The 20,445-nt window shown below is 49.6% G+C and overlaps 1 protein-coding gene across 1 annotated transcript in view; it reads left to right on the top strand.

Moving 5' to 3' along the window:
- The window catches only part of DNAH10 (dynein axonemal heavy chain 10), a 144,433-nt gene that overhangs the window by 77,252 nt on the left and 46,736 nt on the right, over positions 1-20,445 (top strand). Inside the window, exons 33-45 of the mRNA XM_077747983.1 lie at positions 412-546; positions 1,134-1,286; positions 4,081-4,269; positions 5,843-5,989; positions 6,534-6,725; positions 8,562-8,680; positions 10,782-10,940; positions 11,785-11,920; positions 13,065-13,187; positions 14,660-14,794; positions 15,091-15,307; positions 18,357-18,476; positions 19,472-19,617. Coding sequence (XP_077604109.1) covers positions 412-546; positions 1,134-1,286; positions 4,081-4,269; positions 5,843-5,989; positions 6,534-6,725; positions 8,562-8,680; positions 10,782-10,940; positions 11,785-11,920; positions 13,065-13,187; positions 14,660-14,794; positions 15,091-15,307; positions 18,357-18,476; positions 19,472-19,617 — 1,971 coding nt within the window. The remainder of the gene's footprint in view (positions 1-411; positions 547-1,133; positions 1,287-4,080; positions 4,270-5,842; positions 5,990-6,533; positions 6,726-8,561; positions 8,681-10,781; positions 10,941-11,784; positions 11,921-13,064; positions 13,188-14,659; positions 14,795-15,090; positions 15,308-18,356; positions 18,477-19,471; positions 19,618-20,445) is intronic.

Genomic DNA, 20,445 nt, shown 5'->3' with positions numbered 1-20,445 from the left:
CTTAGGGCAGGCACACATTCTAGCCGGTGGCTTAGTCCCGGGTGCACTGGTTCCTGTATCGTGGGGTGGGGGGTGGTCAGTATCGCTCAGCGGGAAAACACAAAAGAAACGTTAGGAATGGTGACTATCAGAAAAGGTGAGTGTGTGGGGCACCTGAGTGGCTCCATCGGTGGAGTGTCTGACTCTTGACCCCACGGTTGTGGGATCGAGCCCCTCACCGGGCTCCACGCTGAGTGTGGAGCCTGCTTAAGATTCTCCTTCTCTCTCAAGTAAATAATAAAAAAAGGTGAGTGTGCACTCGTCCACTGCCACATGTATATTCCACACAGATTCTCACAGTGCTTTGGGAAGTGACATCCGTTTCCTTATGTGAATCAGGCCAACGTATGGTTTGTATTTGGCTCCTAACAGGCACTGTCCATGTATCTGGGAGGGGCCCCTGCTGGCCCAGCAGGTACCGGCAAAACCGAGACCACCAAGGATCTGGCCAAAGCCCTGGGCCTGCTCTGTGTCGTAACCAACTGTGGTGAAGGCATGGATTACAAGGTACGGCCGTGGTGTCTCTCCTGCTACGTTACTGGGCAGAGAGCTAAGGGCGGGACATGGGAGGAAGGCGTTTCACCCCATACTCTCCTGTGAAACGACATGGGGGCAGCTGGGAAGAATAGGCTGAGAGTCTTTTGCCCCCAGTCCTAGCACTTACACATGGTAGAGCAAATGTCGCAGACAGAGATGCCACCAGAGCCACTAGATAATGAGAAAAGCAGCAGATGGAGACAATAGGGAGTGGTGAGGACTGTGGCCAACTGGAAGGCAGTGCTTCGGCTGCAGGGGGAGCCACTGTGTAGCTGCGGTTAATTGTGACCACTTGGGAAAGTGGACCCAGTGTTGCTAGAGTCTCCAGTATTTCAAGAGAGGCCAGAAATCTGGAGTTGTCCATGCAAATCCTTAATTTGTAAAATCCTATGAATTGGAGCTGGCCCACGAGAGGGTCCTGGAGGTCTTGCCAGAAAGATCCATGCATGGGGGGCTGGCCGGCTGCCTCTCCACCAAGCTGAAGTTCCCTGTTTGCTTTAATTTAGGTGATGTCTCCGCAAATGCATCACCTTGTCCTGACATTTCCTTCGTTCTAGGCCATTGGGAAGATTTTCTCTGGCCTCGCCCAGTGTGGGGCCTGGGGCTGCTTTGACGAGTTTAATCGAATTGACGCCTCTGTGCTGTCGGTCATCTCCTCCCAGATTCAGACAATCCGAAATGCTCTGATCCATCAGCTGACCACGTTCCAGGTGAGGCTGAGCGTGGGCCCGCCTGGATCGCACGCTCTGGGGCAGAAACCTCACCAGGTGGTGGGCAGTTGCCCTGCCGGACCAGGCTGCTGATAGATGTAGATTTCAAACTGAGGTGGCTGGGTTTCCCCAAATTATCAGCATCCTTGAGAATTAAGGACTGCAATAGTCTAATAACTTTAAACTAATTCCAGACATACACATCACTCCTATAGGTAGACGAGGCAGTGTTCTCAAATAAGTGATGTACAGAGCCCCCTTTAAAGGAAAAGAACATTTGTAGTCACTTCCCAAGTTTGAGGAAAAAAAAAACAGCCTTAAAGATTAATGTACCATAAGGTGGGTACCTGGGTCGCTCAGTCAGTTAAGTGTCCAACTTTGGCTCAGGTCGTGATCTCACCATTTGTGAGTTTGAGCCCTGCATTGGGCTCTGTGCTGACAGCTCGGAGGCTGGAGCTGCTTCAGATTCTGTGTCTCCCTCTCTCTCTGCCCCTCCCCTGCTCACGCTCGCTCGCTCTCTCTCTGTCTCAAAAATAAATATTTAAAAAATAGATTAATATCCCATTCAATCAAAGTGTCTTTCAATAGATATTTCCACGCAAACACAATTTTGCCTTCATGTCTTGTCAAGTTAGGGCATTAAAATCAGCAGGATTTTTAAAATCAAAATGAAAAGGCAAATTTGANCACAGAATCTGAAACAGGCTCCAGGCTCTGAGGTGTCAGCACAAAGCCCGACGTGAGGCTCGATCCCATGAACCTTGAGATCATGACCTGAGCTGAAGTCGGACGCTTAACCGACTGAGCCCCCCAGGCGCCCCTGAAAAGGCAAATTTGAAAACACTTTGAAGATTCACAAATCTGTCTGTCCAAGGATATATGTGTAGACCTGCGTTGTAAGTCCACATCAAGTTACATCTGATGATGGGGCGCCTGGGGGGCGTCCACTCTTGGCTTCAGCTCAGGTCATGATCTCATGGTTTGTGGGTTCGAGCCCCGCGTCAGACTCTGTGCTGACGGTGCAGAGCCTGCCCGAGATTCGGTCTCTCCCTCTCTCTCTGCCCCTCCCCTGCCCACTTGCACATTCTCTCTCAACACAAACAAATAAATAAAATCTGTTCCATCTGATGGAGCTGGATGAGAATTTGGAGAAACATGATCTTCTATAATTTGCACACCCCAGAAGCGGGTTCTGTGAGGAAAGGGACCAGCGTGGCTGGACCACGTCCCTGCACCAGGGCCTCTGCTGCCCCTCCTGCCCCTGTGCCCGGTGCCCTGCGCTCATGTCACCCCATGGCGCTCGCCCCGCAGACGCACCGTGTCCTGTCACACCATACGCGTCCCCGCCAGCCTGGAATTGTCCGTTCTTCCTTTGTGCCTGAAAACTCCTATATATCCTCCAAGGCCCTACAGAGCCTCAGGGAGAAGTTCAGGACCCACATGTGGCTCAGGCCGCTGGGGACTCGCCTGGGGTACCGCATGCCCTCGCGGCCTGCCTTCCTCGCGGAGCTCAGCGTGGCTCCTAGTCAAGAAGCTATGGAAACGAGGTGCTGCTAAACACTTTGAGGATTCCCAGGACGGCTTTGGGTGGATTTCCTTTTAATCAGCTCTTCTGAAGTCGTTCGGGGCTGAGCTTCCTGCTTCCGAGGGAGGGAAGTGTAACCTGCAAGCCATCCAAGTTTCTAGGAGCTGTGTTTTCTTTTTTTCTTTTTTTTTTTAATTTTTAATGTTTTTTTTTTTTTTAATTTCTGAGAGAGAGAGAGACAGAGAGAGACAGCGTGAGCAGGGGAGGGTCAGAGAGAGAGGGAGATACAGAATCCTAAACAGGCTCCAGGCTCTGAGCTGGCTGTCAGCACAGAGCCCGACGCGGGGCTTGAACCCACGAACCGCGAGATCATGACCTGAGCGGAAGTCGGACGCTTAACCGACTGAGCCACCCAGGCGCCCCTAGGAGCTGTGTTTTCAACAGCAGAGCCGCCGTCCTCTCCAGAGGACAGTCTGGGCCTCATGTGGATCTTGGGCGGGGGAGGGTGGTGTCTGTGCAGGCTTGGGGGACAGGACAGTGGCCTCCTTTCTTGGGGAGCATCAGCTTCCTGCTGGGCTGCCCTCTTGTCACTGAGGCAGCCTGTGCTTCATAAAGAGAATTTTCTATTTTTCATCTACCTGGTGGGCCAGCGAAAGAAATAAAGTGGCAAAAGCTTAGCCAAAAAGGTTGAGACAGGTGAAACCCGACTGTGGGCTAAAGAGACTCAAAATGTTGAGATTCCTGCTGTTTGTCGGTCCCTGAGGCACCGGCGGAGCAGAGGCCTGTGTCTGGGGGGATGGGGAGGCGGGTTCTGCGGGAAGGGTTGATGTCCAGGCGCCCGGGGCTGGGGGCTGGATTCGGGGAATCGCAGGTAACCTGAGTAAAAGTCCACTTCGTGTGGGGCGGCAGACTGGGTGCTCGGGCACAGATGGCCTCGCTCAATCGCCACAACCTCGCAGAAAGGGCAACCGACCCAGAGAAGTCAGGTAACCTGTTGGAGCTCACACAGCCCCTCGCACCATCCCCTTCCAGCAGCTGCCGCTTCTCAGTGTGCAGACCCTTGCTGTGGATCAGAGTTTGGGGAGGCCAAGGCTTGCCCCCTAGAGCGCTCAGGCCACAAGCACGAGGACTCTGTTTAACGCCTGGAAAGGGAGCTGAAGGTGACGCCTGCCTCATACCCACGCGGTAGGCAGCCCCGCGGCTCGCCCGGCCTCCCCCGCGGTGGGGCGCTGGGCGGCCGTGACCCCTTCCTTTCCTGTCACCATCCAGTTTGAAGGGCAGGAGATCTCCCTGGACTCGAGAATGGGCATCTTCATCACCATGAACCCCGGCTACGCCGGCCGCACGGAGCTGCCCGAGTCGGTGAAGGCCCTCTTCAGGCCCGTGGTGGTGATCGTGCCCGACCTGCAGCAGATCTGCGAGATCATGCTCTTCTCCGAGGGCTTCCTCTGGGCCAAGGTGAGCCTTGCGGGCGCCCAGCCTCGCCCCGCGCCCCCCGGGCTCCGCCCTGGCTCTGACCAGGGACTCGGCAAGTTTGCGGTCTCCATGGCTTACCTGGTTTATGCACTTATCGCTTTGTCTCCTTCTCCTGGCCCTTTTTAAAACTGTAAGTTTTATTTTCAAATAATCTGACTCCGGAGAAGTGGTAACAAAAGCGTGGGGAGTTCCGGGTGCCCCTCCCCCAGCTTCCCCAGCGCCCACGCCTTACACGCCAAGGCTGCGTGTCCGAACGCGGGAAGAGACGGGGGTGCTGTGCTCTCAGCTCAGGCACAGGCTTTGTCTGGATCCCGTCGGATTTTGCATCCCTCCCCCCACCCTGCCCCTCTGTGGTGTGTACGTATAATTCTAGAACATTTCGTCGCATGTGAGGAGAAAGCAGTGCCACAGTTGGGATACAGAACTGGGCCGTCGCCACAGACGAACTCCTTTGTGTTATCCCCTGGCAATCACACCCTCCCCACAGCCCTAAAGCTGGCGGCCACCTGTCATTCTCTATCATGACAGTTGGCGATTCAAGAATGTTCTATACGTGGATCATAACTACGTAACCCTCTGAGATGGGCTTCTTTCACTAAAGCCTCATACCTTGAGAATATGTGGCTTTAAAACACACTCTCTCTCTCTTTTATCATTCTTTAAAATATGTATAAAAAAACAAAATATGTATAAAAAACGTATGCACATACATATTCCCAGAAGGCTCTAAAAACGTACAAAATAGGGGCGCCTGGGTGGCTCAGTCTGTTAACCATCTGACTCTTGGTGTTCAGCTCGGGTCATGGACTCACAACTCATGAATTTGAGCCCCATGTTGGGCTCTGTGCTGACAACATCGACCGTGCTTGGGATTCTCTTTCTCCCTCTCTCTCTGCCCCTCCCCTGCTCACGCTCTCTCTCTGTCTCAAAAACAAAAAACAAAAAACAAAAAACACACACACAAAACTATTAATGTGCAAAATAGCAAGTACTTTCATCGTAAAGGGTTGCGTGGTTTCTTTTCTGTAATTTTTTAAAAAGGCTCTTCCTGCTCGCATGTTGTCTGGACTTGGCACCGGAGTGGTGAGGTCTCTGGTTGTTAATCCCCTGGCCGTCGCTGGGGAGCGCGGGCTTTGAGCCCTTGCTGTAGGTGAGATGGCTGACTTGTCTTGGAAATGAGTTACAGGAGAAGCTGTAATACGTTCAGGTCCGAAATAAACAGGAAGCACATTTTCCAAATGTGGTTGCTAGGATTTAAAACCTAGCAATGGATGGGTTCTCCTCTTTAAACAGAGGCAATTAAGATCTTCCTCTGCTTTCGGAGACAGTCCTCAAATTTTGGTAAGACTGGTGTTCTTTGAAATTAGTCCCTCTTTTTTCACCGTTGAAAACGAAGGACCCATCCTGGCGTTTCTCTTCAAGGCGAGGTTTGCTTGTTCACAGAGCAGTTCCTTTGGAGCACCCACCCGTACGTCCGTTTTCTCTGCAGAATGATGTCCTGTTTGCTCTCGGGTCATTTTCTTTCTCTGTTTTTCATTATCTTTGATCACCAAAGACACTGGCCAAAAAGATGACTGTCCTGTACAAGCTGGCCCGGGAACAGCTCTCCAAGCAGCACCACTATGATTTTGGACTGAGAGCCCTGAAGTCGGTGTTGGTAATGGCTGGAGAGCTGAAGAGAGGCTCTTCTGAACTTAAAGAGGTAGGGACCGCGTGCACCTGTGTCCTCTGGGTCTCCTTCGGTTCCCATGCACCCGACAAGCACTGCGTTGCTGTATGATACTCAGGGGCTGCACTTCATTCAGCTGCTGGCCTCAGTTGGGTCTCGTAGCCATTACGTGTTTTTTTGTTTTTTTTGTTTTCTAATTTGACTTATTACCGTAGGTCAATTTCAGCGTCTCCACGGCACCACAGTTTCTGATGCTTCTGTGGTAACGATCAATCCACAACTGCAGGATGGTGGGGTGCAAGGACGGGGATAAAGCCAGTCCTCAAGGAAGCATGAGAATGAGTTTTGTGTTTTTTTCCGCCTTGCAGTAAAGGCACAGGCCTTCCTCTGAAGCAGACGTGGCTCAGGGCTGCTCTGTGGGCAACAGGCTCGCATGTTTCTCTGGAGACTGTGCTTACAGCGCTTTACGTCTTAGAGTCGAAACACACTTCCATTTTGTGTCTCATAAGAGGATTCCTAGGCCAGTCCCCGGCTCGTTCAGAAATATCTTTGAGGATGTCCGTTTCGTTCCGTCCAGGATGTGGTGCTGATGAGGGCCCTTCGAGACATGAATCTGCCCAAGTTTGTGTTTGAAGACGTCCCTCTTTTCCTCGGTTTGATTTCCGACCTGTTTCCGGGACTAGACTGCCCGCGCGTTCGCTACCCCGACTTTAATGATGCCGTAGAGCAGGTTCAGGAGGAGAACGGCTACATCGTCCTACCTGTGCAGGTGAGGCGGCCTGAGATGACCTCACGGGCTTCTCCTGGATCCATCCCGTTGTTGTTGTTTTGCTTTGTTTTTTTGTTTACTATTCTAGCATTTCCCCCCCCTTTTTTTTTTTATTGTGGTAATGTACGCATAACATCAAAATGTCCATCTTACCCAGTTTTAGGACAGTGTAGTAGTGTTAAGTATATTCGTGTTGTGGAGCAGATCTCCAGAACGTCTCCATCTTGTGAGACTGAGACTCTGTTCCCATTACCAACAGCCCCCCAGCCCTTCCCCGGCCCCAGCACGCCCCCGGCACCCAGCCTGCTGCTGCTATGAATCTGACTCCTCTGGGGACCTCGTGTAATTGGAACCTTGAGGTTTTGTCCTTCTGCGACTGGCTCCTTTCGCTTAGCATGTCTTCTCGGGTCATCCGTGTAACAGCCTGTGTCAGAATCACCTTCCTTCTTAAGGCGGAAAAGTATTCCCCTGTATGTACCCGCCACCCACCGTTGTTTTTGGCAGAATGTGGTACTGAAGTATTCTGCTTTGGAGTCCGACCATTTAATGTTCTCTCCCCGGCGCACCTTTTTCTCCCCGCAGAGTCGCACATATAAGAAAAATTAAATTCGATGTTGCTGATAAGATTTTGGTCATCTCCAGTCTGTAAGGTTATATGTGCTGTCACTAAGCCACACGTTGCCAGAGTGTTCTGCTGAGGGTCTGAACGCCTAAAGCTCAGGACCAGGGTGGCTACCTGTGGTCGGGCTATCTCGGGGCATCAGGAGGCTACCCAGAGGCCTCGGACCGGGGTAGCAGGTGCTGCCACAGATGAGCGAGGTCTCGGCACCTTTCCTGGCCCTGAGGTCTTCCTCTGGACATGGTTGTTTAAAAAAATGTGTTTTCAGGGGCGCCTGGGTGGCTTAGTCGGTTAAGCGTCCGACTTTCGCTTAGGTCATGATCTCGCGGTTCGTGGGTTCGAGCCCCGCGTCGGGCTCTGTGCTGACTGCCAGCTCAGAGCCTGGAGCCTGTTTCAGTCTGTGACTCCCTCTCTCTCTGACCCTCCCCTGCTCACGCTCTCTCTCTCTCTCTCTCCCCTAGAAATAAATAAAACATTAAAAAAAAAAAAGAAAAAGAGTCTTTAAAAAAAAAAAAAGTGTTTTCTGGTGGGAATGTAAAATGGTGTAGCAGCTATTAGAAAAACAGTCTGGCAGTTCCCCAAGAAGTTCAACACAAAGTTACCAAGTGGCCTGGCGGCTCCATGCCTGTGTGTCCGAGGGAAGTGAGGGCATACGTCCACATAAGACCTCGCCCACTAATGTTTACAGCAGCATTATTCGTAAGAGCTGAAAAACAGACACACACAATTGCCCATGCCTGTGGGAATAAGTGAACTGTGATCTCTCCACGCAGTGGAATATTATTCAGCCACAAAAAAGAATGAAGTCCTGACCCACGTGGGCGAACCCTGATAAAACGTGGATAAACATGGATATAATATGCATAAACCCCGGAAACGTGCTGAGTGAAAGTAGCCAGATGCAAAGACCCACGTATACTGTATGGTTCCATTTATGTCATTCCGTTTATATACGGAGAGCGGGGAGGCCCATGGGGACAGTGAACAGTGCCAGCGGCTGGGGGCAGGGCTTGGCAGAGCTGACTAATGAGGGCAGAGTTGTGGGGGTGGGGGAATGTGTGGTGAAAATCTTCTAACATTGAACGTGGGGATGGTGCCCACGCTAAAACCCGCTGAATCGCACAATTGAAATGGGTGAATTGCATGGTACGTGAATTATAGCTCAATAAAGCTGTTTAAAAGATGTGTTACCCCAGCTACCAGTGTTTGCCCCACAGGTGGATAAAGTGGTTCAGATGTTTGAGACCATGTTAACCCGCCACACGACCATGGTGGTGGGGCCCACTGGAGGGGGCAAGTCCGTGGTCATCAACGCCCTGTGTCAGGCCCAGACCAAGTGAGTACGTCCCCGAGGAGGGGCCCGGCCGCACGGCTGTGGTGGTGGGGGTGGTGTCACCTAGTCGCACTTTGCTTTCTCAATTCCTGGGACGTTAGATTTGTCTTCACACACTGCCCTTTTTTCTTTCCTTTCCTTTCCTTTTTTTTTTTTTAACGTTTATTTAGTTTTGAGACAGAGAGAGACAGAACGTGAGTGGGGGAGAGGTAGGGAGAGAGGGAGACACAGAATCGGAAGCAGGCTCCAGGCTCCGAGCTGTCAGCACAGAGCCCGACACGGGGCTCGAACTCACGGACCATGAGATCATGACCTGAGCCAAAGTCGGCCGCTTAAGTGAGCCACCCAGATGCCCCCTTTTTTTTTTTTCTTAAATAATGAGAGCAAAAAGTTCATTCACGTTCGAAATTACATATAGTTACCACGGGGAAGACATTTTCAAGCCAGGGCATAATCCAGTTAGGAAGGTGAAACACGTTTAATATGTTATTTGCATGACCAGTCAGCTTCAGAATCGCATACAATACAGGGTGAAGTAGACCGTCCTGAAAACTGAAAGCTGAGCACATCAGTGTCCTAAATACCACTTTAGACTCCGAGCATCTCAACTTGTTTCATTGACGAGTTTGTTCACCTATTTCCGAAGGCAAAACGGTGACCCTTTTTTTGACCAGGGGGTGTTTCATGAACAATCTGATAAAGCTGTTTTGCAAATTAACTTGTTAAATTGCATTTTCTTGGCGTTCAGACGCTCCTTCACAGTAGGGCAGGACACTCACCGTTATGCAACCCTTGCTACGGTATCGGAGTGGCCCCAACCAGTGTCCTCTCCCCAGGTGACTTCCCATCACCAGCCCCGTGGGAGCTGGGACAGGGGTCTCACCCTCCTCGTACACAATATTCTAAAGACCTGGAGCGAGTTGTTGTGGCCATGCCCATCCTCGTACTGAAAATATTGGAAATGGGTTTTCTCACCTCTCACTCTCCTCCTGAGCAATAACAACATCCCAGAAAGACTTCACTGCATGTGAATATTCCAGCAAAAATCTAAACCAAGCCTAACGATCTTTGTCACTTTAACATTTCTAGATAGTCTATAAAATCTAATGAGTCAGCGACTGCCATTTTTTCTTATTTCTTCTTGTGTTCTTATGAGAGAGGCAGTGGACTGTGGCTTCCTGATTTCAAGTCGGGGGTGTCATAGCCTTCCTGCCTTTTGTTCTTTAATTCATTGTTAGGTAATTGCTAGAACTGTCATACACATGCATGTGTATTTACATGCCACCATTATTTTTATTCAGTTAGTTAATTATGAATTATTTATGTGATGTCTGGTTTTCTGTAGAGGAATTCATGCCATCGTGTTGCAGGAATTTGCAGGCATTAGGGTGGCAAATGCCCTGTGCACACGATGTATAAAGTCAGAAACACAGAGCAGACATCCTGTAAATATGAGGGGTTGAACATTAGTGGTCCAAGAGGATGTTACCTAGTCCTGGATGACTGTTATCTCTTGCACACGAGTTATGAGATCTTTACATAAATCGTCACAGGCATGACTATCTCACTTAGCTTCTTGTTGCCCTCAAAAGGCAAAGCTGTGCCTTCAGTTCAGACCTCACTTGTGTTGAGGTCATGTTTGCAGTGAAAATTGGCTAAATTTAGTGTACATTTAAATTAAATTAAATTAAATTAAATTAAATTGCATTTAGAAGCGCCTGGGTGGCTTAGTCGGTTAAGCGTCCGACTTTCGCTTAGGTCATGATCTCGCGGTTCGTGGGTTTGAGCCCCGCGTCGGGCTCTGTGCTGACTGCCAGCTCAGAGCCTGGAGCCTGTTTCAGAGTCTGTGACTCCCTCTCTCTCTGACCCTCCCCTGCTCACGCTGTCTCTCTCTCTCCTAGAAATAAATAAAAATATTTTTTAAAAAATTGCATTTAGTGTAAACCATTGATGGTAATGGGGAAGCCCAGGAGAGAGTTTGTGTGGGTTGCATCTTAAATTGTGGATTGGATCCCAAACATCTAATCCCCACATAGGGGCCCAGACTGTTTTCCTAATGCATTTAGTCCACTGGAGCACAGCTGCGGTCTCTCCTTGGGTTTAGACTCGGGCTGATGACGAAGTTGTACATCCTAAATCCCAAAGCCGTGAGTGTCATAGAGCTCTATGGCATCCTGGACCCCACCACCCGAGACTGGACAGATGGGGTGCTGTCGAACATCTTCAGGGAGATCAACAGGCCAACGGATAAGAAGGAGCGAAAGTGAGTACCTTTGTAAATAGGAGAGAGCCTGGGTTAGTTCATATTAATTGTCTAAATGTTATGGGTAAAAAAGACAACGTATAGCATTGTAGTTTCATGCTTGGATGCCCATAGACTTAGAGTCAGATGTCGATCGTCCTGCTCACAAAGTGCCAGATGCCATCTCAATTCTCTGTGTGTTATCTGTCTCCTCTACTGCTAGGATTCTCTGCCCTCCATAAGGATACTTGTCCTTGGGTAAGGCCCCACCTGGGTAATCCAAAATGCTGTCATCCTGAGGTCCTTAATAATACCTGCAAAAATCTTTTTTCCTCCCAAGTAAGGTCACAGTCACAGCTTCTGGATGGACATATCTTTTGGGGGTCACCATTCAACCCATTATACATGGATATGTTATATGAAATACTTCCCTTTGCTCTTAACCTTCCATAAGAAAAGCAGGTGTCAAAACCAGTGAATGATAGCAATTGGTATTCTCCGTTTTAAGAAAAGAATGAGACTGTGATTCTATCTGTCTCCACACACAGCTGCGGCTCAGCCCCAGCACATTGTTCCCGGGCAGGATCGCAGGCCTGAGTTTTCAGCCTTCCGGGTTGCAAGAGAAGCAAGAGATTCAGATTTTTGTGTGAAGTTTCTTTATTCTTCAGTATCGGTGACTGACTCACACAGATTTTAGGGGTTTTTTTTTCCTTTTGATTTTATGGGTCAAACTTCTGGATCAAGGTGGGTGCTCGGTGTCAGGATCTGGATACAGGACCCTGGAAAAAAGACATTCATCATGAATGGGAAGGTGACACCAAGTTCCATAAGAAAGCTTGACTTCCTTTTTCTTGGGTTGCTATAGGTATATTTTATTTGATGGTGATGTGGATGCTCTGTGGGTGGAAAACATGAATTCTGTGATGGATGACAACAAGCTGTTGACATTGGCCAATGGTGAGCGCATTCGGCTTCAAGCGCACTGTGCTCTGCTCTTTGAGGCAAGTAGTGATGAAGAGTAATTTTTAATATGTCTTTCAGTTAAATATGTAAATGTTTATTAAACTAGTAATAAATATGGATGACTAAAGAAAACCCAAATGGTCCAAGAAGAGTTTTTATGATGAGGACAACTCAATACTTCTCCTATTCTTCTTATCCCCCTTTACTGTATCCCAGAGGTAACTACTTTTCACTCTTGAGTTATTTCTTCTGATCATCATCCTAGTGTCTGTAAGTAACACACTTAGCATGCTGTTTATTCCTTAGGTCATGATCTCGCGGTTCGTGGGTTTGAGCCCCGCGTCGGGCTCACTAGCTCACTCCCCTCCTCAGAATACTATATTGTTAAATCAGCTATATCAGTAAACAGTATTTGCATTATTATGAATATGGAACTATTTACTGTAGAGCCAACTAGTAGAGTGTTACTATGTTTGGTTTCTTTTTGAGCCGTCATGTTTTGGATCTTGAGTTTGTGGTTGCCTTCCTTTTTTCTCTCACACTGTTTGCCTTTAACTTTTTTTTCATTTACTTTTACAAATTTTCTGTCCTATCCTCTGAACCTGTTTCTTAGCTGTGGCCCTGAGACTTGTCTCCACTTTAGCTTAATGTTAAAGTTGTTCCTAACTTGGCCTGAAAAATTCGTTGAAGCCTGAGTATTTGTGCATATCCTTATCTTATTGGCTGACTAAACTGTGTCTTTTTTTTCATGAAGAGATAGGTATGTTAATATTGCTGGTTTAGATGCATATGCATTAAGTTTTATACTCCCCAATCTCAACTATGTTTAAAAAAATGAAGAAAAAAAGTACTGAAAGGAAAACTCTACAAAACAATGTTTATTTCTTGGTATTGGGATTTTGGGTAACTTATTTTCTTCTCCATAGTTTTCTATTTTTGTCAGATATTCTACAGCATACTAATTTTCATACTAACTTCTAGTAAAACTTAAAAAGGTGTCACAAATGTGTAATCTTCCCATGTAAACCTAAGTGTTCAGTTGGAAGCCACATGAAAGCTATGTTAATCTGGGTATGACTTGGGGTTGATGCAGTTGTGAAAACTGCACAAAGCAAAGGCTTTTAAACATGCAGTTCAGCTATTTATAGCTGTAGACATGACTGATTTTCTGTATTTCTCTAGGTTGGAGATTTACAGTATGCCTCTCCTGCAACTGTGTCTCGATGTGGAATGGTTTATGTGGATCCTAAAAACTTGAAATATCAACCATACTGGAAAAGATGGGTTAATCAAATACAAAACAAGGTGAGAATTATTTCTAAAATAAACTTAAAAGTTATTTAGTATTTGTGACTAGCTGGATAAACATAATCCAGAGGGGTGTTTGTAGTTAAAGCCATAACCTTGACCTTAATCTGCCTGTGATATTAAGCACTTAATGTTATCAGTAAGTTGGATGAAAACATGGAAGGTACACTGACTAGATTTCCAGATAATTCCATAGCTGGTGGGATAAGTAATAATTTTTCTCTTTTTAAGCTTATTTATTTATTTTGAGAGAGAGGTAGAGAGAGAGAGAGAGAGAACAAGCTTTGGGGGCAGAGGCAGAGAGAAAAGTGGACAGAGGATCTGAAGCAGGCTCTATGCTGACAGCAGGGAGCCTGATATAAGGCTTGAACTCACAAACCATGAGATCAGCTTAACCAACTGAGCCACCTCGGTGCCCCAGGGATATGTAATGACTTCAGTAGTCTAGATCAAGGGTTGACAATTTTTTTTCTCTAAGGGGATAGAGAGTAATATTTTAAGCTCTATGGGCCAGCTGGTTTCTTTTGCAACTCCTCAGCTATGCCATTGTGGTATGAAAGCAGCCACAGTACGTGAATGGGGAGATCTATGTACCAATAAAACTTTATTTACACAAAGAAGTGGCGGGCCAGGTTTGGCTTGTGGGTTGTAGTTGCCAACTCCTGCTCCAGCCAAGCCCACCTATTGAGAGACTGGTCTCTAGAGGGACTCAGCTTTTGCTGGATTGGATGAATGCAGTATGTGAAGGACCTAGCTTGTCATGTCATTGAGTTCTGGTGGTTTTAGTTGACCTCAAAGTGTGTCATGTGTCTCATGCCTCCCAAAATGTGTAATTGTAACAAAAGGCTTCACTGAGAAGTGCAAAGATAGGTGTGACAGTCGTGTGAAGGTAGTGGCTGGCCCAGGACACCGTGACAGCATTCTCACAGCGACACAGGTGGTTTGGGTGTATCACCAGAAGGACCGCCAGGCTGAAGGCGAACTGGAAACCAGGACATAATTATCCCAGAGAAGAGAAGACCGAGGGAAGCATGACAGGACCATTGGAGGCGCGATTGTAAGGGGGACCGAGTTGTCTAAGGGCCCGTGCGATCCCTGGTGCTCCTCAATGCCTTGATGGGGACAGGGGCTTCCACTGCTTTGCACTCTTTGCAAGATGACTGTGGCCATGCCCCTTGAACTTGAAGATAATCAGCCCTATTTCTGTCCAATGGGAACTGTTATCCTCCGTCCCTCCCGGGTGGTAGAGTAGACTCTCTGGCAGTGAAACAAAATGCTCCACAACGGAAGTGCACCGTGAAGGCCAAATCTCTCCACAAATAGAAGGCACAATTATCAGGGTTTACCTGCCACATTGATCCTTCATTGGAAGACCTTTCTCATTCTTGTTTGCCAAGATCAGCTTTCCACTAACTTCCCTTTAGATGAAGGAGCCCTTGAACATACATTGGAATTCTGCTCTTCCGTAGGTGGAGCAAAGCAATTTAGAGAGTCTCTTTGAGAAGTATGTGCCCCGTCTCATCGATATGATAGTGGAAGGGATAGTGGATGGAAGACAAGGCGAGAAGCTGAAGACCATCGTTCCTCAGACAGACCTAAATATGGTGAGAAAGTATCTCTGTTAGCAGAGACAGATGCTTCCCCTAAAGGTGGACCCACAGTCCAAGGGAAGCAGAGGTGCCGGAGGGGTGGACCGAGACATCACAGGTTACTGATGAAGACTCAGTACTTCCTTTGGTGACCCTTCCTTTGGTGCCAGCGCTATGTGACCAAACCAGTATGGGGGGTCCTCAGTTCCCCTCACTCTGGGACCTGGGACCCCAAGATTTATGACCAGAACTGACCCTGGGGTGGGCGGAGTGGAATATGTGGGCTCATCAGAGATTTGCCGGTGCACTAGGTAACCCAGTTAACCAAGATGTTGGATGCACTCCTCGAAGGAGAAATTGAGGACCCGGACCTTCTGGAGTGCTATTTCCTAGAGGCTCTGTACTGTTCTCTGGGCGCCACTCTGCTCGAGGATGGGAGGATTAAATTTGACGAGTGTATCAAACGCCTTGCTTCTTTGCCTTCTGCTGTTGCGGAAGAGGAGTGGGCCAACCCCGGGGAGCTGCCAGGTACGACCTGAGTGTGGCCTCGTTTCCTGCTCACGGTGCTTTCGGGGAGCGTTTTAGAGGAAGTGAGCTTGCTTTTCCGTGCGTGTGCCTGTACGGGGTCTTCCAGCTCGTGGCCTTCTGTAGGGACAGGTGCAATGTCAGACGCCCCGTGTGCCCTCAGGAGAAGTTCCCATGTGAGGACTGTTAGAGCAGAAGCCGCATGGGCTTGTCTTGTTGAGTCTAAACTGACCCCCCACCCCGTCCTTGCACCTGCACCCCCGCCTTCACACCCTTACCCCGGCCCTCGCTTCTTTTGCTGTTTTAAGTTTTTAAAAATTTTCACACTTTGCATGACTTTGTGTTTCTTCTCCTTTGGATTTCTCTGCCTATTTTTTTTTTTTAACCACCTCTCTAATTTTCATCTGCTGTGTTCTGAGTATTTTCACAGGAGGCGAACCAGTGTGGGTCTGTAGGTCATTCTTAAGAGATCATCATATTAAGGGTTTATTTTTTAATTTTTTTTTAATGTTTTATTTATTTCTAGGAGAGAGAGAGAGGGAGAGAGATCGCGTGAGCAGGGGAGGGTCAGAGAGAGAGGGAGACACAGACTCTGAAACAGGCTCTGGGCTCTGAGCTGGCTGTCAGCACAGAGCCCGACGCGGGGCTCGAACCCACGAACCGCGAGATCATGACCTAAGCCAAAGTCGGACGCTCAACCGACTAAGCCACCCAGGCGTCCCCATATTAAGGTTTTAAGTTTGTGTGTGAAGAAGGTCATCCTTCAAGAACGACATATCATGAAAACATGCCTTTTTTCAAGAACTATATGTAACACTAGGATCCATCTTTGTCTAGTTCTTTTTTTAAAAATTTTATAAATATTTATTTTTGAGAGAGGCAGACAGAAGTGGGGGAGGGGCAGAGAGAGAGGGAGACACAGAATCTGAAGCAGGCTCTAGGGTCTGAGCTGTCAGCCTAAAGCCCGATGTGGGGCTCGAACCCACCAACCAGGAGATCATGACCTGATTCAAAGTCAGATGCTCAACGGACTGAGCCACCCAGGCGCCCAATCCTAGTTTCATTCTCAATGATATTTGAATAGGACTTGGCCGGTCGACATCTTTCTAAGTCATATTCTATCATCATTACCTGGGGAATTCTTTTTAAAGTGCAAAGTCAAGTGGTCCCAGGTCTTCCTAATGGGGAGCACTGAGCTCTCCATCCTCCCGCTCAGGTGCTGGCTTCCTTATGGGGCTCCTCTTGAGCTGTCTTTTCCGTTTCTCTCCTACCAACTCCCTCCCAGCTGCTCTTGGACCTGCTCTGGGGAAACCTTCTGTGCCCTTCTAGAGACCTCTCTCTGCCTCTTTCCTGTTAAAGCCACGAGTCCTGGAAAGGTTGGCTCTGAGCTGTGTCTTCTCATCCCACTTGTTTCTCAGCCAACAGCCACCTGCCCCCTTTGCAAACCCCAGCTCCCCTGAAAGTGCTTCCAGTGAGCGTGTCCTCTGCTCTCTCCACCAGAGCCCAAGGGCCTTTGTGTCCTTGGTATCCTGACCTCGGCTCAGCGTCCAACATGGCTGACCACTTCCTCCCCTCTTGAAATGTTCTTTCTCCTCCCTGCTGGCCGCTCCTGCACCATCTCCCTCCTTTCACCGGTTTGGTCTTCAAGCCTCCTTTCATGCTTCGTGTCCACGGAGCACTGGCCACGTGCTCACAGCTTCTGCCTCCCAATGTCCGTGGCGTCTCCTCGTTCCCTAGCTCTGTGCTATTGAAATCCGTCTGTGTATTGACCATCTGTCATTTATCTATCCATTGTCTGTCTGTCTGTCTATCTCTGTCTACCTATCGTCTATCATTGTTTATTTATTTATCATCTATGTACCTATCATCTACTTATCATCTACCTACTTATGTATGTATGTGTGTATATATGATGTATCTGTGTGTTGTGAGCACGTGGCCAGCGCTGTGAGGACATGAAGCATGAGAGGAGGCTTGAAGACCAAACCCCTGTCCCTATCTGTCTGTCATCTGTTTATCTGTCATCACCATCATGTCTCTGTCAATCATCTGTCTGCAGATGCAGATTGGTGACCTTGACACTTTCTGCCCCCGCCCCCACATCTCCTGTGAGCTCTCCTGTCACCTCCGCCCTGGGCACGGAGGGAGCCTCACTAACAGCCCTCCCGGTCTCCACTCACCTCCAGATCCATTTTCCGCTACAGTCGTACTGATCTTTGTGGATGCAGACCTGGTCACGTGTCCCGCTGGAGGCTGGTGGCACACACCCGGGACCAACCGGGAGGAGAGGCCCCTGGCGTGGCTGCCAGGCTCTTCATGCAGCAGCTCCGCAGCCCCTGTGGCCTTACCTGCCCGTGTGCACGCCCCACTTACTCCTTTCTGTCCCTCGGGCCAGCCCGCCGTGCTCGCCTCCCCCGGACAGCCTCCCGGCGGCCCCCGTTCTCTCGGCCCAGGACTCCCCTTTCACGTCTCAGACTGGATGGCATCTCCTTTGGGAAGGCTTCCTGCCAGCGCTGGCTGCCAAATTTGGTGTTGCTGGGGCCTCCGGGAGGAGGCGCACGGGGAAGCTCTTCTTAGAGCTGAACTTGCGTAGCACCCCGACGTTCAGTTACAAACGGGTCTGGGCCGTGGGGCGCCTTGAGGTGCCCCATGTGCCCCTTGGCACCCACTACTTCTCAGACCTCGTTCCTGCCCCAGCGGGGTCAGACGGCCTCCCGGGGCGCCCTCTGTACCCGTGCCCGCCCTGCCGTGGGACGGAGCCCTGCGCACTGGACTCCACATTGAAATTCCCTCTTAACTTGCCTCCACCTCCCCCCACCTGCCTGCCAACAGCTGTAAGCCTTGGCTCCCCGGCTGTCCGCCACCTCACTCTCTCATTCCCCGGGAAGGGGCTCAGCGCGTCCCTGCCCCGTGGACGGGAGCATTAGCTCAGAGTACTCCGTTCAGTTGCTGTCCAGGCAGCAAGTAGCATTAGCTCATCTTATGCACGTCCCAGAGCTGACTGTATTTCCGTGTCTGCGACTGAAGCGAAATGGATCATTATGTACCACAGGTCACCTCCCGACCATGTATGACTTTCATTTTGACTCCACTCGGAAGAAGTGGATACCGTGGAATAAATTAGTTCCTGAATATGTTCACGTCCACGAGAGGAAATTTATTGACATCTTGGGTGAGTGAGAACCAGACCCCTGTTCTCAGTGTACAGTTCTTGTTCTGCGAGGAAGTGAGAAAGATCTGGGGGCCTCCGTGGCCCTCTGAGTCCCCCCCCCCCCGGGTTTTGTTTCTGAGAGACTGAAAAGATTGAGCCATGGGTCTCACCAAGAGGGTGGCACTTCTCGTTCCGTTTATGTGCAGTGGCTCTGAGCGTTTTCAGACGTCTGTGGCTCTCAGCTGTCACCTGACAGGTGCGGTGAGGGCGGGACAGGCCGCTCTGCCTCCCTTCAAGTTTCCACGGGCTTCCAGAGCTGGCGGGCTGTGCAGAGGAGCGAAGGGAGGAAGAAGAGGAATGAGCGGGGCAGCGTGTTGTGAAAGGGGCTGCCTCGCGAGGTTGTCCAGTGTGGACGTTCATGGGTTGAGCTGTATTTTTAACGCATTCCTCTGGCTATTTCGAGAACGTAGTGGCAAAATGACTTCACAAAACAAACGTCTGGTTTTGGTTCTGATAGAAGGAGACGTACCCATTTCCCGAGGAACCAGTCGGGACTAAAAACGACTGGCGTGGGACCGAGCCAGACCCGGCTTCGTGGTTTCATTCTCTCTTTGGAGGAAGTTGTTGGTCAGGAAACCAAACCCTGCAGATATGTGACTGACGCAGGCACTGGAGAAACTGAGTTTTTAATATCCTGAGTATACATCAGAGTGGGATATTAAAAATGGTTTGGGGGGTTCTAAATCTGGACGGTGGCAGTGATTACACAGCTGTAGAAATGTACCAACCGCACCAAATCATACCCTTAAAATGGGTGAATTTTACAGTATGTGAGTTATACCCCCATCGAGCTATTAAAAATACACGGTTGGGGGCAGCGAGGGTCCCCTAAGCAGGTAGCACCTGTACATGCATTTTCAAAGTCACGTCTTGGGATTTTGCTGATGCTTTTTATGGGGTGTTCGGGATTCACCCTCTGACGTTTCTGCGATGCTCCCTCCTGTCACGCTCCTCAGTTCACACGGTGGATACGACCCGCACCACCTGGACGCTGGAACAGATGGTCAAGATCAAGCAGCCAGTCCTTCTGGTTGGGGAATCGGGCACCTCTAAGACAGCCACTACCCACAACTTCCTCAAAAATCTGAACATGGATATTAACGTAAGTCTGAGTTGTGGTTCGTATTCATTACCTACCGCCGTGTAACAAATGACCCCAGCACGCGGCAGCTAGTGCAACAGACTTACTGTTTCACCGTTTCTGCACGTCAAGAACCTGGGTGTGGCTTAGCCAGGAGATTCTTGCTCACGCTCTGGCCTGGGACCACTGTCCGGCCGTCGGCCGGGGCTGGAGTCATCTGCAGGCCTGATCGGGGGCTTGGAGGGTCCTCAGTTCCCCACTGTGTGGACCTCTCCTTTGATGACCTAGGAAATCACCTTCTCTCACCTAAGCCACGGTCTGTGGGTCACACAGAGACCACCGTGAATCACCCTGATGCAGTGCGGGAGGGGCTACACAGGTGAATGAGTACCCGGAGGGTGAGGATGGGCGGGGGTCATCTGGAGGCCGGCCGTCTCGTTATTCATCACCTTGCTGTGGTTTTGAAAATCTCAAGGTTTTCCTTTCCTTCCTCCGTCCCCTGTGTTAAACGTGGGAGGGTCTGACGTGTGGGGGGCACGGAGCTAGCTGGGGGCCACAGGGGCAGACAAGAGCAGGCTCGCAGTCGGTTCCGGAGGGACTCACAGTCGGCGGGGAGGGGAGACACATTTGGAAATGAACCCTATGAAACATGACAGTGTAGAATGTGCCAGGGCGCTGAGATGTTAGGAAGGAGGTGTGAGGGGCACCTGGGTGGCTCAGTCAGTTAACCATCCGACTCTTGCTTTCAGCTCAGGTCCTGATGTCATGATTCATGGGTTTGAGCCCCACATCGGGCTCTATGCTGACAGTGTGGAACCTGCTTGGGATTCTCTCTCTCCCCGCCCCCCC

This window comes from Crocuta crocuta, unplaced genomic scaffold, assembly GCF_008692635.1.
Source record: "Crocuta crocuta isolate KB4526 unplaced genomic scaffold, BGI_CrCroc_1.0 scaffold29, whole genome shotgun sequence".
Classification (NCBI taxonomy): domain Eukaryota; kingdom Metazoa; phylum Chordata; class Mammalia; order Carnivora; family Hyaenidae; genus Crocuta; species Crocuta crocuta.
The sequence above is the reverse complement of the archived record's forward strand: the minus strand, read 5'-3'. Positions and strand labels throughout refer to the sequence as shown.